Source organism: Notothenia coriiceps, unplaced genomic scaffold, assembly GCF_000735185.1.
Source record: "Notothenia coriiceps isolate Sejong01 unplaced genomic scaffold, NC01 NC01_scaffold00033171, whole genome shotgun sequence".
NCBI lineage: Eukaryota > Metazoa > Chordata > Actinopteri > Perciformes > Nototheniidae > Notothenia > Notothenia coriiceps.
In genome coordinates, this window is record NW_011365872.1 from 120,572 (window position 1) to 140,686 (window position 20,115).

Here is a 20,115-nt window from a genome sequence, read left to right on the forward strand (position 1 = left end):
CACCGACCGTCTGAGTCCAGCCTTATTCGAGGTGCTCACCAGAGGAGACGGTGCACCCTGGGAGGAGAGACGCTGGACTGAGAACTCGGGATTTGTCCTCCTGTCGGTGTCGGTGAGGAGAGGAGAGGGAAGGAGAGGAGAGGAGAGAGGGGGATCTTCAGTGCTGGAACCACCAGCTGCCTTTCTTCTGTCGGGGCTGCGGTAAAGTCGTTCACGATGCCGGTGTTTCACACCAAGACCATTGAGAGTATCCTGGAGCCGGTGGCCCAGCAGATCTCCCACCTGGTCATCATGCACGAGGAGGGGGAGGTGGACGGTAAAGCCATCCCGGATCTGACAGTGCCGGTGGCCGCGGTGCAGGCGGCGGTCAGCAACCTTGTACGGGTGAGTCCCGAGCTGGAACCAGGGCGTCAATTCACTGAAAGCTTCAGTCCAAAAAGTGTGTGCATCCAGTGGCATTTATAATCCAAAGTTCAAAATCTACATATGTGGACACCAACTGTGACTTAGGCTTTTATTTAATCAATTATAAATAAACCCTATAGGTCATCAAACTACCTTGCACTGCACATGGATCAGTACGTTTATATGGCTTTCACAGATTTATTGCAATCCCATCTTGATCTTTGCTCGCCATCAAAGTGATATAAAACTACCACAACACACAGACAGCTGACGCTCGTGCGTGTTTCACGAGCTCCTGCAGTAGTTTTTGTGTGCGTGTCTGACAGAGACACAAACAATAATGTCAAACTCTGTCCATATTGGTAATCAGATGAGCTCAATGAAGTTTGTGGGGAAGGAACGAGTTCTGATTGAATTAACAGGATGCTGTTTCTCTCTCTCTCTCTCTCTCTCTCTCTCTCTCTCTCTCTCTCTCTCTCTCTCACACACACACACACACACACACACACACACACACACACACACACACACACACACACACACACACACACACACACACACACACACACACACACACACAGGTAATCAGAAGAGAGGGAAATGTCACTTGTGCCATGGACTCCATTAAACCGAGTTAGATTATAGCAGAATTTGCAGTTATAGAACAATACAGTTAAGAACCTAAGCCCATTGTTAAACTCATAAATAATATATATTCTCTGGGGTCATTTATCAGACTCCCATCCCCCTTTCATATGAACTCCTTCACTCCCGGTTCTCTCCCAACCCAACCTTGACCCCTCTGCTTTACCCATTTCACCTCCTCTGTCTGGTTTATTTTGCGTTCTCCTTGAATCTAATTTGTAATTTTGTAAAGAAAGAGTCAAGCTTAGGTCAGAGGATGTCTCTTCGGCATGCTCTGACTGGAAAAATCAGTATGGGCCACATCATTAATGCCGATCCGGGTCATTGTTATTGATGCAGGGGCAACCAGGCCTTAATCACTTAGAAGAAATCGGCCACATACAGAAGGAAACACTCTCCCGTTTACGCCCCAATTATCAGGAAAATAAGCTGGTTTCATGTCATTCTGATTTTAAATGTACGTAGGAGACCATAGTTGATGGAGCAGACCTATCAGGAAAACTGTTAATGCAGGTTGTGTGTCAGACTAAAGATTTGTATACACTCCTTTTTTTAAGCTTTATACTTCTTTGTTGAGCATCAGGACGGATGTATCTTTCTCTCACCTATATGTAAGTGTTTATTGTTCTGAATCACCTTAGTGTGACCCCTCTCGTACTGCCCCCCTCTGTTGGCTACTTTTTTGGGGAAAAGTTTGAAATCGTATTAACAGGGGAAACATGATTTCTTGTTGGGAAAGGACTAAACCGCTCGCTGACTTGTTAAAAAATATGTAGTTGTAGCTGTTGTGTATATATATAATATTCAGCGAGTGAAAGTGTACTTTAGAGGGTTTTTGCAGTGAGAAAACATTTTGATTATGCAAATTCAGATTGGGTAGGTCGCACTTATCACGGCAATAAAGTACATTTCACATTTTTTTCTTTGTTAAATTGTACAGGGAATAAGGCCTCTTTTATTGTATAGCTGTCTGGACAAAGTTTAGAATGCTTCTGCTTCCCTTTCCAAGGACACTCAAGATCAAGTCGATAAATATCTCATTAACTGATAATGAAAAGGGCTATTGGGTTTGGTTTAGAAAATCTCCCTTTTACCGATACCATCCGGTCCTTGACATCCCTTTGCTGCCGGGCACACCTCTCCATCTCTCTCTTTCCATCCCCTTTCCATTCAGCTGATCCTTTTGGACAGTGAGCAGAAGGAGGCTAAAAGCACCCTAAGGCACTTCGGCGGGTCTCATATGATGAAGATGCAACGCTACAGGGAGATAAAAGGGTTGAGGACACAGTGACACTCAATGGTGTAAGACAGAGGAGAAAATTGAGGGATACCAGATAAAGGAAAAGTAAAATGCTTTAAAGTAAAACAATGCTTATAACTCTCCTCAGATTTCTTATTTTTCTTGCAAATACAGTTGCCATTAACACTCTAAATAAGAGCACAGCTAAATGCCTACATACAGAGGAGATCATAAGTAGTTGTGAAGTCCACTGATAAAGTAATGAGAGTTACAAAGTGGGTGACAAGAAAGTGTTGAAAGGGAGCACAAAAGGTGCTTGAGATCAGAGCTTGTAAAATCAGCACCGCTTGGTTGCTGGGTAGATCAACTTAATTGGATGTAAAAGGCACCTAAAGCTCATACACACAAATGAGCACATGCTTTATTTTAGAAAGATGATTCATTCCTACACTTGCGCAGTTTGGGCTAAGATATAACACTGTATACAGCAGCAACATGCAAGCATCACAAGAGTCCCAATGCACACACTGATACAATTACACCGTTAACTGCGTCCAGGGTGGGCTAGCTATGGGGGGTATTTCAAATCTAGGTCACGGAGACACTTAGACACACACATAAGATGGTGTCAGTCTCAATCTGTCAGAGGTTGTGGTGGGTTTTGACACTGCTTGAACTTCAGATCTGAAGGATGCGGCTGGTGCGTTTGGTTTAAAGCGTAAACTTGCCAAAGTTGTGCTAATGACAGAGCGCTGCCTCAGTGTTTGGGAACTATCTGCTCCTGAAGGAGTCAACATAGATCCTGAGTATGTCTGGGGGAGGGGGAGTAAGGAATAAATAGATTTACCGTTGAGTGAAGTAACCACACACTGGAGAGAGAAAGAAAGGCAGAGATGCGAGGAGGAAGATTGTTGACTGAAACTGTTGCACGGTGTGATGCAGAATGAGGAAAGAAGAGGAGGGGAGCAAGACGAGGAGAACAAGACACTTTTAGTCAGACACCGGCAGCCTGTGAGGGAGGGAAAGTGTCTCTGTCATCTTCAGACCAGACTCTGCTAGCATCATAGCCCCCCCCCCCTCGATACACACACATACTGTACACAGACACACACACACCCCACACACTAACTGTCCTCGTCTTGCTCTGCCATGTAAATATGAGCCATCTCTTGTTGCTCATTGGCAGACCGGCGATGGCTCTTCAGTTTCTGGCCATCAGCTTCTCAGTCCATCTTAAATCTACTTCTGGCTTTTAGCAGAATGGTATCCATTTTAATTCTGAAATGTTTAGTTATGACAACGTTTTTTCTTTTTTCGACAGAATGTTCCTTTAGTTTTACGACCCGAGTTGGTGAAGACAAACAAAAAGCTAAATAGAGTGATGTATTCACTCCCTTATTGAAAGAAGCAAAAGCGCAGAACTGAGTATATCTGGATATTGATCGCAATTAAACCCATTTATTGCAAATGTCAATGTTATTAGGCTAACAATGTCTTACATTATGTCAATATTTTACTTTTTTTCGATTCCTTAACACTGCAAGGCAGTAATTTTGTCTTCTCCCAAAAGTCATTACAAAACATTATAATCTAATACTTCACAGTCAACATTTGAAATCATTCATAATTCATAAAAGCTTTACTTGATTTTCTTTATTTGGGGTGTGTTCCTCTTTGCTTACTATTGTGTTAACTTGTGTCTTGTATCGGACTGGACTGTTATTCCAATTATAATGTATTAAAAAGAGAGTATGAAAGCTGAATCTTCATTAGAGCTGGTGCCTGAGGGTCTCTGATGGGCTAACCGATTGTGTCAGCTTTGATTGACAGCTGTCTGCTGAGGCATTCACAGCTTTCATGATGTACACACTCACACATACATCACACTTACAGTCTGTACAGAAAAACACTTAACTTCTCATTAAATATGTATTATTGATTCAGGCTTTGCTGTTTACAGGAAACTCACACAGCACTTTGTGCCGTCACCTGATGTGACTGCGAGTCCGGAGGGTTTCAGCAGATCTTCTTATAGAGCTGCATTCCTCTCTGTTTAGAGTCGGGAGCTCACAGCGTTTATTATACAAGGAAATTCACCCGGCTGCAATCACTGTAATCTTATTTTGTTTGTGAACATTCATTCAGACATCATTGCCAGACATAAAGGATCCCACAGACATAAATCTAAATGTATTTGTAAATATTGTGAGGGTGAAAAGAGTAGAATGCAATCGTATAATTTTAATTTATATTGGTTAAAAGGAAATTATTTAAGCACTGTCATTGCTGTATCTTCACTTTAGTTTGATATAGAAATATAGATTACGGTAAAGGTTTTCTGGTGTTTAGTTTAAGTTCCTGCTTAAAAGTCCGAGTTTGGTCCTTTTAAAGTAAGAGTTTTATGTGTTGCCTACATTAATTACACAAAGGCGAAAAGGTGCAGTGTTGTGAAGGTGAATCTGTGTTGTGCTGCATGATGGCTGCCTCCTCAGTCTCTGGAGCCAGAAAATCTATTAACTGGCTTTCATCGACGCAGCAGCAATAGGCCGATGTCATCATCTCACTGTAATTGCATCTCAAGTGTGTGTGCGGGCGTATGCTTGTGAGTGTGTAGGTTGTATTTTGTGTTTGAGAGCCTGTGTTTTAGAGACATTTGGTTTTTCGGACAGACAACTACATCACCATGTGAACATCTGCAGATGAAAAGAGTACTGTGTGTGAGGATGTATGGATGGATGGATGCGTTGTACCATTTCTATGACAAAACAGGCAAACAATAAATATAATATGGAGGAGAAATACTCATGCCTTACTTTTACTTTAACATGAGAAGTTGGTCTTTTTTTGTCAGCGACACTGAAATGTTTAACTGCAACAAAAAAAACAGACTCAAAGCATTGTTTTACTTACAAAGTACTGTCGGAGTATACAACTAAATCCACAGAAAAAAAGTAGTCGAGGAACCCAATGTGTTTCAATACATTTGTGTCAACATTTTAGTTTGAAACTTTCTCAGGAAGAAAACACTGTTCGGCATTGACCGAAAGGAAAGATTCAAGGAACTCTAATAGAAAAATCAATACTCACAGCGAGGACGCTCAAGTTCAATTACTTCAGTTTAAAAGAGAGAGCTTATTTACATTTACCAGGTCTCAGATATCATTCGTGCCTGATTTATTGTGGAAGTTATTACCCTCCTAGCAAACATCTTTGGTATTGTTTATGTGGTACTGATGACTTCCAGTCGAGCTGCATAAAAAGTATTTCCCCTGATGCGCCCTCACGCAGAATAACAGAACCCGGAGCCAACCTAAGCCCGGCCTGCCTCACCTCGAACCTTGAGAGAAATGACATGCACACATGGTTGAAATACGTGTGAATTGATACACACTCGTTCACCCCACGGACTATTAATAGCACTCACTTAAATAGTATTTCCTCTCTCTCTGCAGCTAATGATAATAAAATAAACGGTCCATCTGTGTGTGTGTTGCAGGTGGGGAAGGAGACGGTTCAAACCACCGAGGACCAGGTGATGAAGAGAGACATGCCTCCTGCTTTCATCAAGTAAGTGTGTCTCTAAAGCACTGTGCCAGAAAACAACTTGTTTCTTGATATGCCTCCCCCTCACTCACAGTCACAGAAATACTCAGTGACCAAATCATAAACAATTATCCGCTTTATCTCAGTAGACAGAGAAGTTATTAAAAAGAGGATTCCAGAAGATTTAATGTCAGGAAACGTGGCTGTGTTCCCAGCTGCAACAAAGAGCCCCTTCTAAAGCCGAGGCCGGACTCCCTGCATCCCGGCCGCTGAGAGGCTGTTTGTTGTTTTCCAGCTTGCATCCAAAGAGCTGACATAAACTCAGTGTGCCAGTGGAGAGCTTCTACTCAGCAATACTCCGACCCAGACATCTGGCTTGCAGTAGCCTATGTGTTGCAGTTTTGTGTATGTTCATGTTTTTTTCTGTTTGTTTGATATCTTTAATTTGTAGACCTACGTTTCGTTTTTCCTTTTCTATTATTGCTCAGTTTTCATATGTGAAAAATAAAAAGCTTCCAGACCTCCAGCAGGTCCACACACTGCTCTCTCAGGCCCATTCGTACATACACGGGGACACTACACCATACATTTCACTCACGGGGCTTAGAAAGGGGCGTGTGGGAATGTGAACCAGACTAAATATAGATGAACCAGCAGCCATCGATACCGTGACCAATGGGGGTTAGAAAGAGGAGGGCTTTGTGCAAGTGCTCTTAAAATCCATCCTCAGGTTAAGATAATCATTGATCTCTAAGGAATAGCTTATCAAATAAGAACTGAAAGCCCGAAATGCTAAGCATTTTACTATCATTTTACTACTGGCAATAAAAATACGTTAGATTATTGGAAACACACTACACCCTGAATCCCAGATTGGATTGCAGGACATCAACTCTTTGTCATTGCTATTTACACGGCTGACACAACATTTAAAATGCATTAATAAATAGAAAAATCTCTTCTAACTCGTTGCACTTGTCTATATGTGCACCTTGTTAACCATCTCTTGTTACAAGGAGGGCAGCTTCTGAGGAGTGGCAGATGGTTTTCTTTGCTAGACATGAGATCTGATCTTTTTGATTTACAAGGCGATAAATTCCTACGTTTGGTAAGTGTCTTAAGCCGGCCTGTGTATTTTCAGGGTGGAGAACTCGAGCTCTAAGCTGGTCCAGGCGGCTCAGATGCTAAAGGCCGATCCCTACTCTGTGCCCGCTCGAGATTACCTGATCGATGGATCCAGAGGGATCCTGTCCGGGACGTCAGACCTGCTCCTTACCTTTGATGAAGCAGAGGTGTGTGTGTGTGTGTGTGTGTGTGTGTGTGTGTGTGTGTGTGTGTGTGTGTGTGTGTGTGTGTGTGTGTGTGTGTGTGTGTGTGTGTGTGTGTGTGTGTGTGTGTGTAAACTCATGCGTGCGACCTGGAATCACTCTTACTTTCAGGGAAATAAAGCTTTATATAGCTGCACAGAGGAAGGGGGAACTCAGCTCAGAGCAAGATAGTAATGGAGTCTAAAATGCAGCAAGATCTAATCACTGAGATCAAATTACTTTCCTCTGTCATAACTCAGGATGTGTGTTTGCATGTGTGTCCTTTGTGTGTGAGTATATGGATATGTACCAGCCTGTATGGTGTGTGTTTGTGTGTGTGTCTCTGTGTTTTAAGTGGAATCACATTGGGCACGAGATGATTCTCGCCATGGCTCATCACTAGCCTCATTTTTAAAAGAGCAACTTCACACAGTCACAAGACGTACATCATAAGACTGAACACACACACAACATACAAAGAGACCACACAAAGAACAGGAAAACTAAGATGTCTAAAAAAAAAACTGATGCACACACAGAAATGTATCCTTAATATTATAAAGAAGTTTGTATCTTATCATCATTATCAGGCCCTGTTTACGCCTGAATACATGATCTGCTTTTGATTATGCGTGTTGTTTTGTGTCTTAGGTGCGTAAGATCATTCGGGTGTGTAAAGGGATCCTAGAGTATCTAACAGTAGCTGAGGTGGTGGAGACCATGGAGGACCTCATCACTTACACCAAGAACCTGGGGCCAGGTCAGCAGGAGCTTTATTTATTTTCTTTTTTTTTTAATAAAGAACTGCCTTCAAGCTGCTACTCAGATGGACTACTATAAAAATGTCACAAATGGGGAAGTTTCATGTGGTATCACTAAAACTGAGAATCACAGAACAACTATCCAAAAATGTGTTTGGGGATAAACATTTTAGGCATTTTTAATCAACAAAAGAATAATCAAGATAATTACTGGACATTAAAAATGAGTATAAGCAACGGTGAAAAATAGGTTGCGCTGTAAATCCCATTTAGTTTTCAGTCATGTATGAAAATCACGAGTATATTGGCATTTATAAAATGAAAACTGCTTAATGTTTGGAGTATTTTTCTATTGGTTTGTGATTGTTAGAAAGACAAATCAATACAGGACTTGGACCCAATATTTTGTCAATTCATAGCACAATTAACCTTTGTATTATTTTATTCTGTTGGTTAAAGATCAATCCCTCATGATGAAAAACTAAATTAACTACTGGCCGCTCGTCTGACACTAAGATGCCGTAATTAAAGATCTTTTTATTGGCAGGAGATATAAACAGGCTATTTATCATCAGAGGTAAAAGGTCAATTGTGTTGTCAAAGCACTGTGGCATAATGAGCTGGAGGCAATCTGATGCCGAGGTTTTCCCACACTTGATTGATGCTGTCAATGTGCGAGGTCAGTCGTTTGTGAAGTAACGATCTGTTTAGACGTGGTAGAGCTACTCAGGGGGTGAATAACCTGCGGGATGCCCTCAGAGTCTGATTGTTGGGATGTTGGTGAAACTGTGATGCTAACGCTAACAAACCCAAGGTCACGACCTCTTGCTGCTTTCTACCTTCTTGTTGGTTTGATTTACCTCTGATGTTCACCGGACAATAAATCCACATTTAATTTTTCCACAGGGATGACCAAAATGTCAAAGATGATTGAGGAGAGGCAGCAGGAGCTGACGCACCAAGAACACAGACAGATGCTCGTCAACTCCATGGGCACTGTCAAAGAGCTGCTGCCGGTTCTAATATCAGGTGTGTGTGTGTGTGTGTGTGTGTGTGTGTGTGTGTGTGTGTGTGTGTGTGTGTGTGTGTGTGTGTGTGTGTGTGTGTGTGTGTGTGTGTGTGTGTGTGTGTGGTAAAGAGGATGTGTGTGTCATGTGTTCCTCTACCGCGCTGAAAATGAAATTATCTCGACAGTAAAAGTCTGATAAGTGAACTATGATCCATTGTTGTTGGTGATGTTATGTACACACACACACACACACACACACACACACACACACACACACACACACACACACACACACACACACACACACAAGCTCTCTGAAGCTCTTTGTCTCATGAGACTCGTCCTTTGTGTGTTTTTCTCCCCTCTCTCTCTCTTCTGTTGGTTCAGAAACAGAACCGGCTCTACTTTCTCCTACTGTGTGTTCCTGACCCTGAACGCATCCTGATGTGTGTGTGCTCACTTCACATCCCCTGCTTTCTCTTTCATTTTCACACACAATGGTTTACATAAAGCCCAGAGACACAGAGTGTTTCCTGTAATAGTAAACTAAAGAAACTATAAATATAATTAAAAAATGTTTTTAACCTAATTAAGTACATAGACACACGGCTTCTGCTTTAAACTCACTTTCATTCAAACAAACCACAAAAACCCTCTTCAATATCAGGTGTGTGTGTGTGTGTGTGTGTGTGTGTGTGTGTGTGTGTGTGTGTGTGTGTGTGTGTGTGTGTGTGTGTGTGTGTGTGTGTGTGTGTGTGTGTGTGTGTGTGTGTGTAAACGACAGCAAGGTTCACTGAGCATGAAACTGTTGTTATAGCAACGCTGATAATTACAGTCTTTAGTTGCTGGGGACAGACTACATCGCCCACTAGCTGCTTTGTATACTGCACCAGCAGAGGAGAGAAACACTCTTACAAATGTTTATTCAAAAACTCCCTTATTCTGTGGCTGTAAAGTCAGAAAGTTTGGCTTTGTGTAGCTTTTTTCTTGCAAGATCACAAACCACTCTATAACTTTAAGATAAAGATAATATATACTTTAATTGATCCCAAATTGTGAAATGTTTTTGTTGAAGCAGACAAGGGGTCAAATGTAACATTTTCACATTAAAACGTGAAACTGCCTTATTCAGTGGTTTAAATATAACTGCAGATCATTTGCCAGTCGCATGTTAAACCTCTTTAACGACAAAGGATGAATTCAGCTGTAAAGTATTTCAATTATTATAAACAATGTTAAATTTTCTGATGGTAGTGTTCTTTTTGTATAATATTTTTGACATTTCTGGTGTCATATGTAATGACAAATACATAAATGTTTCTGTCTTCAGCTATTAAGATTTTTGTATCAACTAAGACCAGTCGCGGTGCCGGTGTTGAAGAGGCAGAGATGAACCGGAGATTTACCTTTGAAAAGATGAGCGCTGAAATCCACGAGATCATAAGAGTCTTACAGCTCACTACATGGGATGAAGACGCCTGGGCCAATAAGGTACAACCTGGTTTGCACAAATCAGAAGTTCTTAATTGTATACCCCTAACCCCAAAAACATACTAAAAATCCTCCCAAAACTAAATCAGAAGATCACTTTTGCTTTTGAGTGCCTGTTTGCACACACATAGCAACACACTCTATCCACACATCCCTCTGTTCTGCAGACTAAACAAAGAATCACTCTTTACTTTCTGTCTCCACTTTTTCTTTTGGCTCGTTAGTATAACTCTTGGTTTTTCTTTTTCTTTTCTTTCTTTACCTTTCTCCTCCATTCTTTTCCTCCCTATAGAAGGTAAGCCTGTTTCTCTCCAGCTCTGCAGTTTCCAGCATGCATGTGTGTCTGTGAGAGAGTGGAGGAAGTATTTCCTTATGCTTAACTATGTATCTGTCATGCTTGGATTGAACAATAAGTGTGTCATGTGTTTTAATCCACTGACCGTTATATTGTCCCTTTGTGCATCTGTTTGTCTTTAATTGTCCATTTGAGTCAAATGGCTTGAAACAGATGACAATTATAAGCAAATATGCTTTTTAAGAAGAACTGCTTTAGAAATTAAACCTGTTTTTAGTCATGTTGTTTTCCTTCTTGTGCTGCTTATGTTTGTGTAACTGTGTGGTAGAGCTGTCAGTAGTACATAAGATACAGATTAAGTCTCTCTGAAATGTTTATTTTTGGCACATGAGTTAGACATTGTGCCACAAGAACATTTACTGATAGAGTTGAGATTTGTTTCCCTAGTCTAACCTGTAACCCTGCATGTTTCTCTGCACACAGCTTTCAGACAATGATCTGTCTGTTTGTGTGCTTGTGTGTGTGTTTGCTGTTGACATACCCTGTGTATGAGTTGTGATTAGCACTTACTGTCTTACTGTGCGGTAACAGCAGGCTCACTAGGACTCTTCCTCCACTCAGGTCATGAATTATAGAATAAGCTGCTTGGTGTCCAGACACATCCGTAATAGATGAGGTGTATTGAACATTTCCACTTAAGCGGTTCCGTCCCCTCTGAGTTCGAAAACAGATTTTTTTCTCTTTACCTAATATTTTGTGGTTAGCTATGAGATGGTTATCCTCTCTTAAATATCTCCTTTAAATTGGTGTATTTAGCTAATCAAATGTCACGATGTATTAGGCCAATCAAATGACTGGAACCAATAAGCATGAGTGCAAATTATTTACCCTAATTATTCAAGATAGATAGTTTATTTTGTACTGCTTTAAAGATCATTTGAGTTTTTTGGATTGCCAGGTAGACAGCCCACAATTAGACACAGTAGTAGTAATTATTATTTATTTTTAGCACGATTATTGATACAAAATGTAAAAATAAAAACGTCCAAAGTTATTCCTGGGAACTCTTTATTTACAGTATCCCATAATGTGAAGCTGTGTCTTGGTATGTTTTGACAGAGCTACTTTCCTCTCTCCCCTCAGGATATGGAGGCTTTGAAGAGATATTTGGCTTTGATTGAGTCAAAGATGGCACAAGCTAAAGGCTGGCTCAAAGACCCCCATGGACAACCAGGTAGCGGGACCTTTTCTGCTCTTTGCTACAAAACGTAATATATTTTATGTTTTTCCACAATGTGATCCATCCTGTGATGTGTCGTTGTCCCCAGGAGACCCCGGTGAGGTCGCCCTGCATGTGATTCTGGATGAAGCTGGCAAGGTGGGAGAGCTTTGTGCCGGAAAGGAGAGGAAAGATATACTGGCAACCAGTAAGGCTCTGGGACAAATGAGTGACCAGGTTGCAGATCTCCGAGCCAGGTAGTGTGTCATTAAAAGGGACTGTCAATTAAACTGTTATATTTATTTCCTTGTCTTCATGTCATTTTGCAACTTGTGTGTTTTTCCTTTATGACAGAGGACAGGGCCCGACCACAGGGTGTGTGCAGCGTGCAGGCCAGTGCTCGCAGGGCTTGGACTTGTTATTCGGCAAAGTGGACAATGCTGCTCGTAGACTGGAGGCTCTAATCAATGCCAAGCAGTCCATAGCCAGGAGGCTGGACGCTGCACAGGTCAGATTAAACAGCAACGGCACAGTAATCCATGCAAACCCTCCCTCCTCCCTGTATCCTATTAAGACTTTTTCTGTCCCATTTGTTCTATTTGATTTAGGGCTGTCCCAATATCAGTTTTTCTCTACACAATATCTTCACTTAAATTGACCTTTAACTTTGTTTATTGTACATTTCGTCTCTTTTGTTGAAAAATGTATTACAAAATAATGTGAGTGCATGAAGGTGGAGAAAAAGTCTGTAACCACAACTGTGCACAAAAAGAACAATCACCCTAATGGATAGTGAAAAAGGCAACCATATCACCTGATAAATAATCTCCCAACACATCTGTATCATATGTATATTATCATTTTGGTATCCATATTTCCTTTTTTTCCCCCTCAAAATTCAGTGTCAATATCATCAATACCTGTTAATCCTTAGTTTGTATGACATTTCTGTAAATAATTTAAGGTTGTAAGCTAGTGTGAGTCAGCTAAAGGCTACATATACAATGTTAGGCAAACCTTTCCCAGCCATGAAGATACAGATTTATGTTTCAATTTCCATCAGATTAGAACTAAGCCATATATTTACCTTTTTAGGCCTGGCTGGCTGATCCTAACGGCGGTCCTGAGGGGGAGGAGAAAATCAGAGCGCTACTCGCAGAAGCCAAACGCATCGCCGATCTCTGTGAAGACCCCAAAGAGAGGGACGACATCCTGCGCTCCATCAGCGAGATCGCAGGCCTCACCGCCAGACTGGTGGAGCTACGCAGACAGTACGATTTCCTTCTTCTGACACATGCACGACCAATGATGTGTTGTGACTCTATGTAATTTTTAGACCCTGTTTTTCTAGGTTTAAACAGCAACGTCATGTCATCAATAGATGGCATATTCTACCTGCCTGGAAAATCTGTTAGGCATCAGTCCTACATTAAGGTTTCTGTTTGAATATGTTGCGGGACAGATGGGTCTTTGGTATTTTGGTGGAGGGTCAGTTACAGTATCGGGGTCAAAACAAGGAAAATACAACTCGATTTAAGGTTGTGCCACATAATTTCCTATTCAAAATACAATTCAAATGCAGTCTGATGGCCAGGTCATTTGGTTTTTAACCGTTAATGGTAAGTTAGTTCCCTCACAGCGGGATGAGTCACCATTACAAATGTATTTTCTGTACTCCAGATCCACTGGCTGCGTGTATTGACCATACAAGGAAAACTGAGATAAACATGACAAGCAAATTAAATGAGCCAGCTGTTACCGAGATCAACACAACAGTTATGGATCTTGACTCTCAAAGGAGATAGATGTGGATCCACTAGTACGCTGACTAATAAACTGTAAAACTGGCCTTTGATCTGTCATTAATGAAACACTCACAATAAATTACTTGGAGCTGATGTAGCAGAAATATAGACCTAGATCAGAATTTGTATGAACTTTTTATCATCATTTCTGGTTACACTAATAGAAAATGCATATTGACAAAAGGTGGCATCAACCTTTGACAGTATTTTCCTTTAAGGTGGTGTAAAACAGGGGTATGGTGCGACATTTGTCAGGTTTGAAGTCTGTATTTAAGGGGAGACACTACAGGTGAACAGCATAATAAATATTGCGGACCATGGGTGAATTTCTTTCTGCTTGTCATAAAAAATACTTATTAAAGCCAAACAGCCCAAACTGTTTTGAGCTGTAAAAAACAGTGTTATACCCTGTGGTGTCTCCCCGATGTATTTCTGTACCACATGGCTTTTACAAATGTAGGTTTTCCCTTTAATCGTCTCTATCTGTTACTCTCTCAGGGGTAAAGGGGACAGCCCAGAGGCCCGTGCATTGGCAAAGCAGATCGGAGCGGCGCTGCTGAACTTGCAGTCCAAAACCAACCGCGCTGTGGCCAACATGAGACCGGCCAAACCTGATGTCACCCTGGAGGGCAAGATGGAGCAGGCCCTCCGCTGGGTGAGCAACCCCGGAGTGGAAGACAGAGGAGTAGGTGAGTGGGGTTGGATGACGGCTCTAGGGAGGGCTGATTTAGTAGTTCAAAAATAAACGCTCCGACCTTCCATGCCTTTTGTCAGCCTGTGTGGATGATGGAAAGTGTGTGAAAGTGGTCAGCTCCCAGGACTCTGAGCAGTTATGGGATCATGAAAGATGTGAAGTGTTTAAGGTCCATGAGGAGGACATACATTCTCACGTTTTCATCATTCAGCAGCCATTTTAAAACATTTCTAAATGTGGTACAGAAATGACTGTGTTGGTGATTGATGTCATTTCCTTAAATGCCCGCAGTGAGTCACTGAATGACTAACTTATTTAGTCATTTAGGAAGAATTGTGTTGCTTTTAACATTTTGTTTGATGCCTGTTGCTGTGTCCCTGTTTCTTCATTTGCTTGTTTCCTATTTCCTCCCATGCTTCCCTATGGGAGCAGAGTGTGAGATACTACAGTGGAACACAGGTACCCGCCCACTATATGCTTGCTTAGAGGATATTACCACTATAACACTATAGATATTAATCACATCACATTCCTAGAAACTATGACAACTTCTCTAATACACAGAAGTCATTTCTCACCCCTTGTATTTTTAGAATTTATGAGACCATGTTACCAACATTTACGAAAACACTGTGCTTCCATTCAGAGATGGTTCATGTCTATATAAGGATGTGTAATGATTTGTATTAAAGACACTGGAGTGTATCCAGATGTGATGTGAGAATGACTTGTGTCCTGTGTCACTCCCCAGGTCAGGCAGCGATCAGAGGGATGGTGGGTGAAGGAAAGAGGCTGGCAGGAGGCTTGATAGGCCCGTACCGGCAGGATATGATTGGACGCTGCGACAGAACAGAAGGTCTAATGACAAATTTGGCAGACATGGCTAGCAGGGGCGAGGCTGAGGCTCCGCATGCACGAGCTACTGCCGCACAACTGCAGGACAGCCTCAAGGTAGCTCAACGGTTCCACAAACACATACATTTACTACCACAGAGTATCAGTGTTCAAACCCACAGAAGTTATTTAGAAAATGAATGTACAAATGTAAAGTTACTAAATATACAAAATACGGGAATTGTGAGTTAAATGATGTAGAAGAAATATAGAATATTTACATTGAATGCTGCATCCATAGAAACATGGAGTAGTGTATACACGATGATGCATGGATGTTCTGTGCTCAAAGTATTGGCTCAGAGCTCCACCTAGAGGACGGATTTAACACTTTGCTTCTAATAGGACCTGAGGCGGCACATGCAGGAGGTGATGACCCAGGAGGTATCGGACGTTTTCAGTGACACCACCACCCCTATCAAACTGCTGGCTGTGGCAGCAACCGCTCCCCCTGAGGCCCCTAACAGAGAGGAGGTCTGTAGCGTTAGAAAATCTGTGCTGTTAGGTGTGTAAAGAATACAAATCCAAAGAAAGAGGATGGTTAGAGAATTCTAAAGCAATATGAATGTTTGTTGTAGGTTTTTGAAGAGCGTGCAGGGAACTTTGAGGCCCATGCAGGCCGTCTGGGGGCGACCGCAGAGAAGGCTGCTGCCGTGGGATCAGCCAATAAGAGTACAGTAGAGGGGATACATGCTGCTGTGAAACATGCCAGGGATCTCACACCACAGGTGCTATTTTTGTTTTTTCTGTCACTGATATGCACGATTGCAAACACTGGGTAAACCATGTTCAGTGTCTTTCCTACACTGTCTGACATGTTTGTTGATGTCCAGGTGACAACGGCTGCTGTGATCTTGTTGAAAAATCCTGGGAATAAAGCCGCATACGAGCACTTTGACACCATGAAGAATCAGTGGATTGACAATGTAGAGAAACTCACTGGTGAGGATGTTCTTAACATTTCTTGTGTTATTTAAATAAAAAAAAGTGTTGATTCCAAAGTAAGTAAGTGGCAAGTATTAAATAAGGTTTATTTGTATAGCATTTTTCAAAGAACAGCATCTCAAATTTCTTCACAAAAAAAAAATAATACCTTAAAACAGTAAAACAAATATAACTTGGGTGTTTCCGTGCCCTCAGGTCTGGTTGACGAGGCCATCGACACCAAATCTCTGCTGGATGCTTCTGAGGAGGCTATAAAGAAAGACATCGACAAGTGCCGAGTTGCCATGGCGAATGTTCAGCCCCAAATGCTTGTTGCCGGGGCAACAAGCATAGCAAGACGAGCCAATCGGGTCCTGTTGGTGGCTAAGAGGGAAGTGGAAAACTCTGAGGATCCGCGGTTCAGAGACACGGTGAAAAACGCATCAGACATCCTCTCACACACTATCTCTCCCATGGTGATGGATGCTAAAGCCGTGGCTGGGAACATACAAGATAAAGGTACAGCCGTGCACTATGCAAACACATGTTCAAGATACTGTATTTCAGGCTTATTCACTCTACTACGCTGCACCTGTTCCTCCACAGCTCTGCAAAAGGCCTATTTGGACTCTTGTCTGAGGATCCTGGCTGCAGTCGGAAAAGTTAGAGAAGCCTTCCAACCTCAGGAGCCCGACTTCCCTCCTCCCCCACCTGACCTGGACCAGCTCCATGTAAGCACATTCAAACACACACATTTCCTTTCCTGCACAGTAAACCTTAAATGACACATAAAGTGTCATAGGGAAAGTGCATTATGTGTAAATACTAAATAGGTATGGACACAATAGGGAAAGTGCAATATTGATTTGTGAATGAATACAGTAGGGAAGGTGCAATATTTGATTTATGTATAAATACAATAGGGAAAAGTGCAATATTTGATTATGTATATACAATAGGGATATGTGCAATAGGGAAAGTGCTGTACCTGTATGTTTCTTGTTTTTTTCTTTGCCATGTGATAGGTGATCTCTGTTCTGTATCTATGACTGATTGACCTGAATGTTTATTTTTATTTTATTATCTCGATGCCCAAGACAAATTTCTCCTAAAGGAGACAATAAAGCTCTATCTTATCTTATCTTATAACTTTCCAACACAATATGAACTAACCCTTTAAAACACCAAAGGGGCCTGCCGACCGCAGTCTACTGTCGGTAATACAGTGACTACGAAAAGTACTCGCATAACCCCTCTAGAGCTATCCCTTTAAACAGAGGGAGAAAGTCATTTTTCATCCTCTCTGGTAGTGACCTTGAACTGCCAGCTGCTCCAGTGGAGCTGCTCTGTGTCCTAGAGCAGGACACCCATTAGAGTGGGGAGTCCTCACTAATATTTTCCTGGAAAATTACATACATTATATAATATTTACTATAGTAGAGAAATTCTTTCAATTTAAATGTTTAACCGGTTAATCAGGGGCTTTCATTTTGAAATAAGAAATGGTCTATATCTCATTATGGTTAGTGTGAAAATAATTTAAACATTTTAAGCAATCAGATGTATTGTAGAAAAGATAATGTTAGGACAAACATTAAAGACAAGGAGCTTATAGCAACTGCATTTAAATGTGATAAGAGTTCAAACAGGCCCGAAACGTTAACCGGATGTTATGTGTAAACCTTTCTTCTTCATTGGTACAACCACTGCATGTTGCAAATGTCGCTTTTTCATTTGTTCCCATACTACATATAATCGACAAAATACAAGTGTGTGTGACAACCAAAAATATCAATATCATTTTTTTCCCAGGTGAGTGATGAGCAGGCGCCACCTAAGCCGCCCTTGCCAGAGGGCGAAGTGCCCCCCCCTCGGCCCCCGCCTCCGGAGGAGAAGGACGAGGAGTTCCCAGAGCAAAAGGTTGGGGAGGTGCTCAGCGAGCCCATGATGGTGGCCGCCCGGCAGCTGCACGACGAGGCCCGCAAGTGGTCCAGCAAGGTCAGTTCACATAAACATGGATCAAAGTTAACACATCCACTCCATCAAACATGTCTAATTTCTTACATACAGTTCTGGGTAAAATACACCAGCTGGTTCATAATAATAATAATAATAATAATAATAATAATAATGGATTACATTTTTTATTAGAGCGCTTTCACAGGTGCTCAAAGCGCTTTACAAATACACATTACACATATTAGACATGTAAGAGTCATTACTGTGGACATTACCCACAGGAGCAAATGCGCCTGTATATAAATACCCCTGTGTCATGTTAGTAGGAATGACTGAAGTGGTTTCACTTTTTTTCTGTGTTGGCTATAATACACTTGGTGCCATTTCATAATCTGTAAATATCCTGAAATCAAGTTTTTGTTCCTGGAATTTTGAGTTTTGATGCTGAAATGTGGAGATTAATGACCCGATTCCAACTTCAGAGGGATAACTGGAAGCTCTCATCCGCTCATGCTTGTAACAAACTCACATGAACAAAGTATATAGGAAAAACAGTAATTTGGAGGAAACAATCCAGCCAAGTCATAACAAGAACACTGTATTTGCAGTAGACTTTGTATTCTTTCTCCTATCACTGTTGGTGTATGTCCTGTATGTGTGTGTCGAGTATTTTGCATGGAAGAACTGTGTAACAATGAATCTGTAAAAATAACTATTCATTATTCAGGAATAACGCCCTCTTGCTGCCTTTGTAAAGCTCATCACTCTTTTCCCCTTTATAGTTGACAGTTTTTCCATAATAATCTATGCATCAGTGTCTTTGGAAACCGGGCACAAAGGATCGCTTACCTTTCGTGGCATTGGGTCACACTAAGCACATTCCCAGCACACTGCTAGCCTCATAGATACATTATAATGCAAAGCACTGGTTTGGGCTACAGTGAGATCTTGTTTTATTAAGCAAATGCTCAGTAAGGCATGTCATCCATCTGCTACCTGCCCACACCATCTACTCTTTCATATGTTTTGCCCCATCTTTGCTTGCGCGTGCAGTTTCACCCCACCTCTCCCCCCTCCTCCACAGTGCTTGTATTCGCCCCTCCTCCCTCCTGTAAATCCTGTCCTCTGTTCTTCCATTCAGTGCCTCCATACTGTACTAAATGCCTCCTTCTCCCATGCTTCATTCCCTCCTGCCATCCCTGGCTTTCTCCCTTTTCTCCACATTCCTCCTTTTATTTTCCTCCTCATCCCCCCTTTCTTTGTGTCCCTACCTTTCCTTCCCATCCCAATTGATCCTCCACCCACAACCAACAACCCACCCCCCTCCACTCCACCCAGCCTGTGGAGGAGGAGGCAGTAGAGGAGAGAGAGGTTTATGATGAAGATGAGTTTACTGATGGTGAGGATGACTATGAGCCAGAACTGCTGATGATGCCCTCCAACCAGCCTGTCAATCAACCCATGCTGGCAGCTGCCCAGGCTCTCCACCAGATGGCGCGCAAGTGGTCCAGCAAGGTCTGCGCACGCACATGCACATGAGTGCACACCATAGGTGCACACACAACCAGACAGGGTCAGGCAGTGTTTGGAAATAGAGCGCTGCAAAGATGATACACAGGAAGTTTGCATGATGCTGGTTTTCTCATAAAAAAGCCAATTGGATTTTGTATCATTGCAGAAACTAAGCTCTGTACAGCACTATATGGTTCCCAATATTTTGCGCTGCTGGGATCCATACAGCTGTTTGACCACCAACACACACACATCTACGCATGCGTACAGAAAAGTGATCCACACATCCGCGCTTTGCAGGATAAAGTAACACTGGAGAAGCTGATAAGTGTGCAAATACTGAGCACTGAATCATGGAAATGCATCGCACTCATTCATGGTTTTCACACTTATGCTGACACTACGCTAAGGT

General features: G+C 41.9%; 1 protein-coding gene across 6 annotated transcripts in view; it reads left to right on the forward strand.

The window, feature by feature from the left end:
- The window catches only part of LOC104961346 (vinculin-like), a 23,537-nt gene continuing 3,422 nt past the window's right edge, over positions 1–20,115 (forward strand). The window contains exons 1-21 of one of the 6 annotated variants that reach the window (XM_010789619.1): positions 1–384; positions 5,787–5,857; positions 6,975–7,125; positions 7,792–7,900; positions 8,808–8,930; positions 10,241–10,401; positions 10,694–10,696; positions 11,840–11,930; positions 12,025–12,172; positions 12,270–12,423; positions 13,011–13,186; positions 14,219–14,409; positions 14,847–14,873; positions 15,166–15,365; positions 15,654–15,782; positions 15,887–16,036; positions 16,142–16,250; positions 16,449–16,751; positions 16,839–16,963; positions 18,045–18,230; positions 19,530–19,706. In XM_010789619.1, coding sequence (XP_010787921.1) covers positions 217–384; positions 5,787–5,857; positions 6,975–7,125; positions 7,792–7,900; positions 8,808–8,930; positions 10,241–10,401; positions 10,694–10,696; positions 11,840–11,930; positions 12,025–12,172; positions 12,270–12,423; positions 13,011–13,186; positions 14,219–14,409; positions 14,847–14,873; positions 15,166–15,365; positions 15,654–15,782; positions 15,887–16,036; positions 16,142–16,250; positions 16,449–16,751; positions 16,839–16,963; positions 18,045–18,230; positions 19,530–19,706 — 2,952 coding nt within the window. In that variant the 5' untranslated portion in view covers positions 1–216. The remainder of the gene's footprint in view (positions 385–5,786; positions 5,858–6,974; positions 7,126–7,791; positions 7,901–8,807; positions 8,931–10,240; positions 10,402–10,693; positions 10,697–11,839; positions 11,931–12,024; positions 12,173–12,269; positions 12,424–13,010; positions 13,187–14,218; positions 14,410–14,846; positions 14,874–15,165; positions 15,366–15,653; positions 15,783–15,886; positions 16,037–16,141; positions 16,251–16,448; positions 16,752–16,838; positions 16,964–18,044; positions 18,231–19,529; positions 19,707–20,115) is intronic. The other 5 variants (XM_010789623.1, XM_010789621.1, XM_010789624.1 and 2 more) reach the window with 5 other exon arrangements.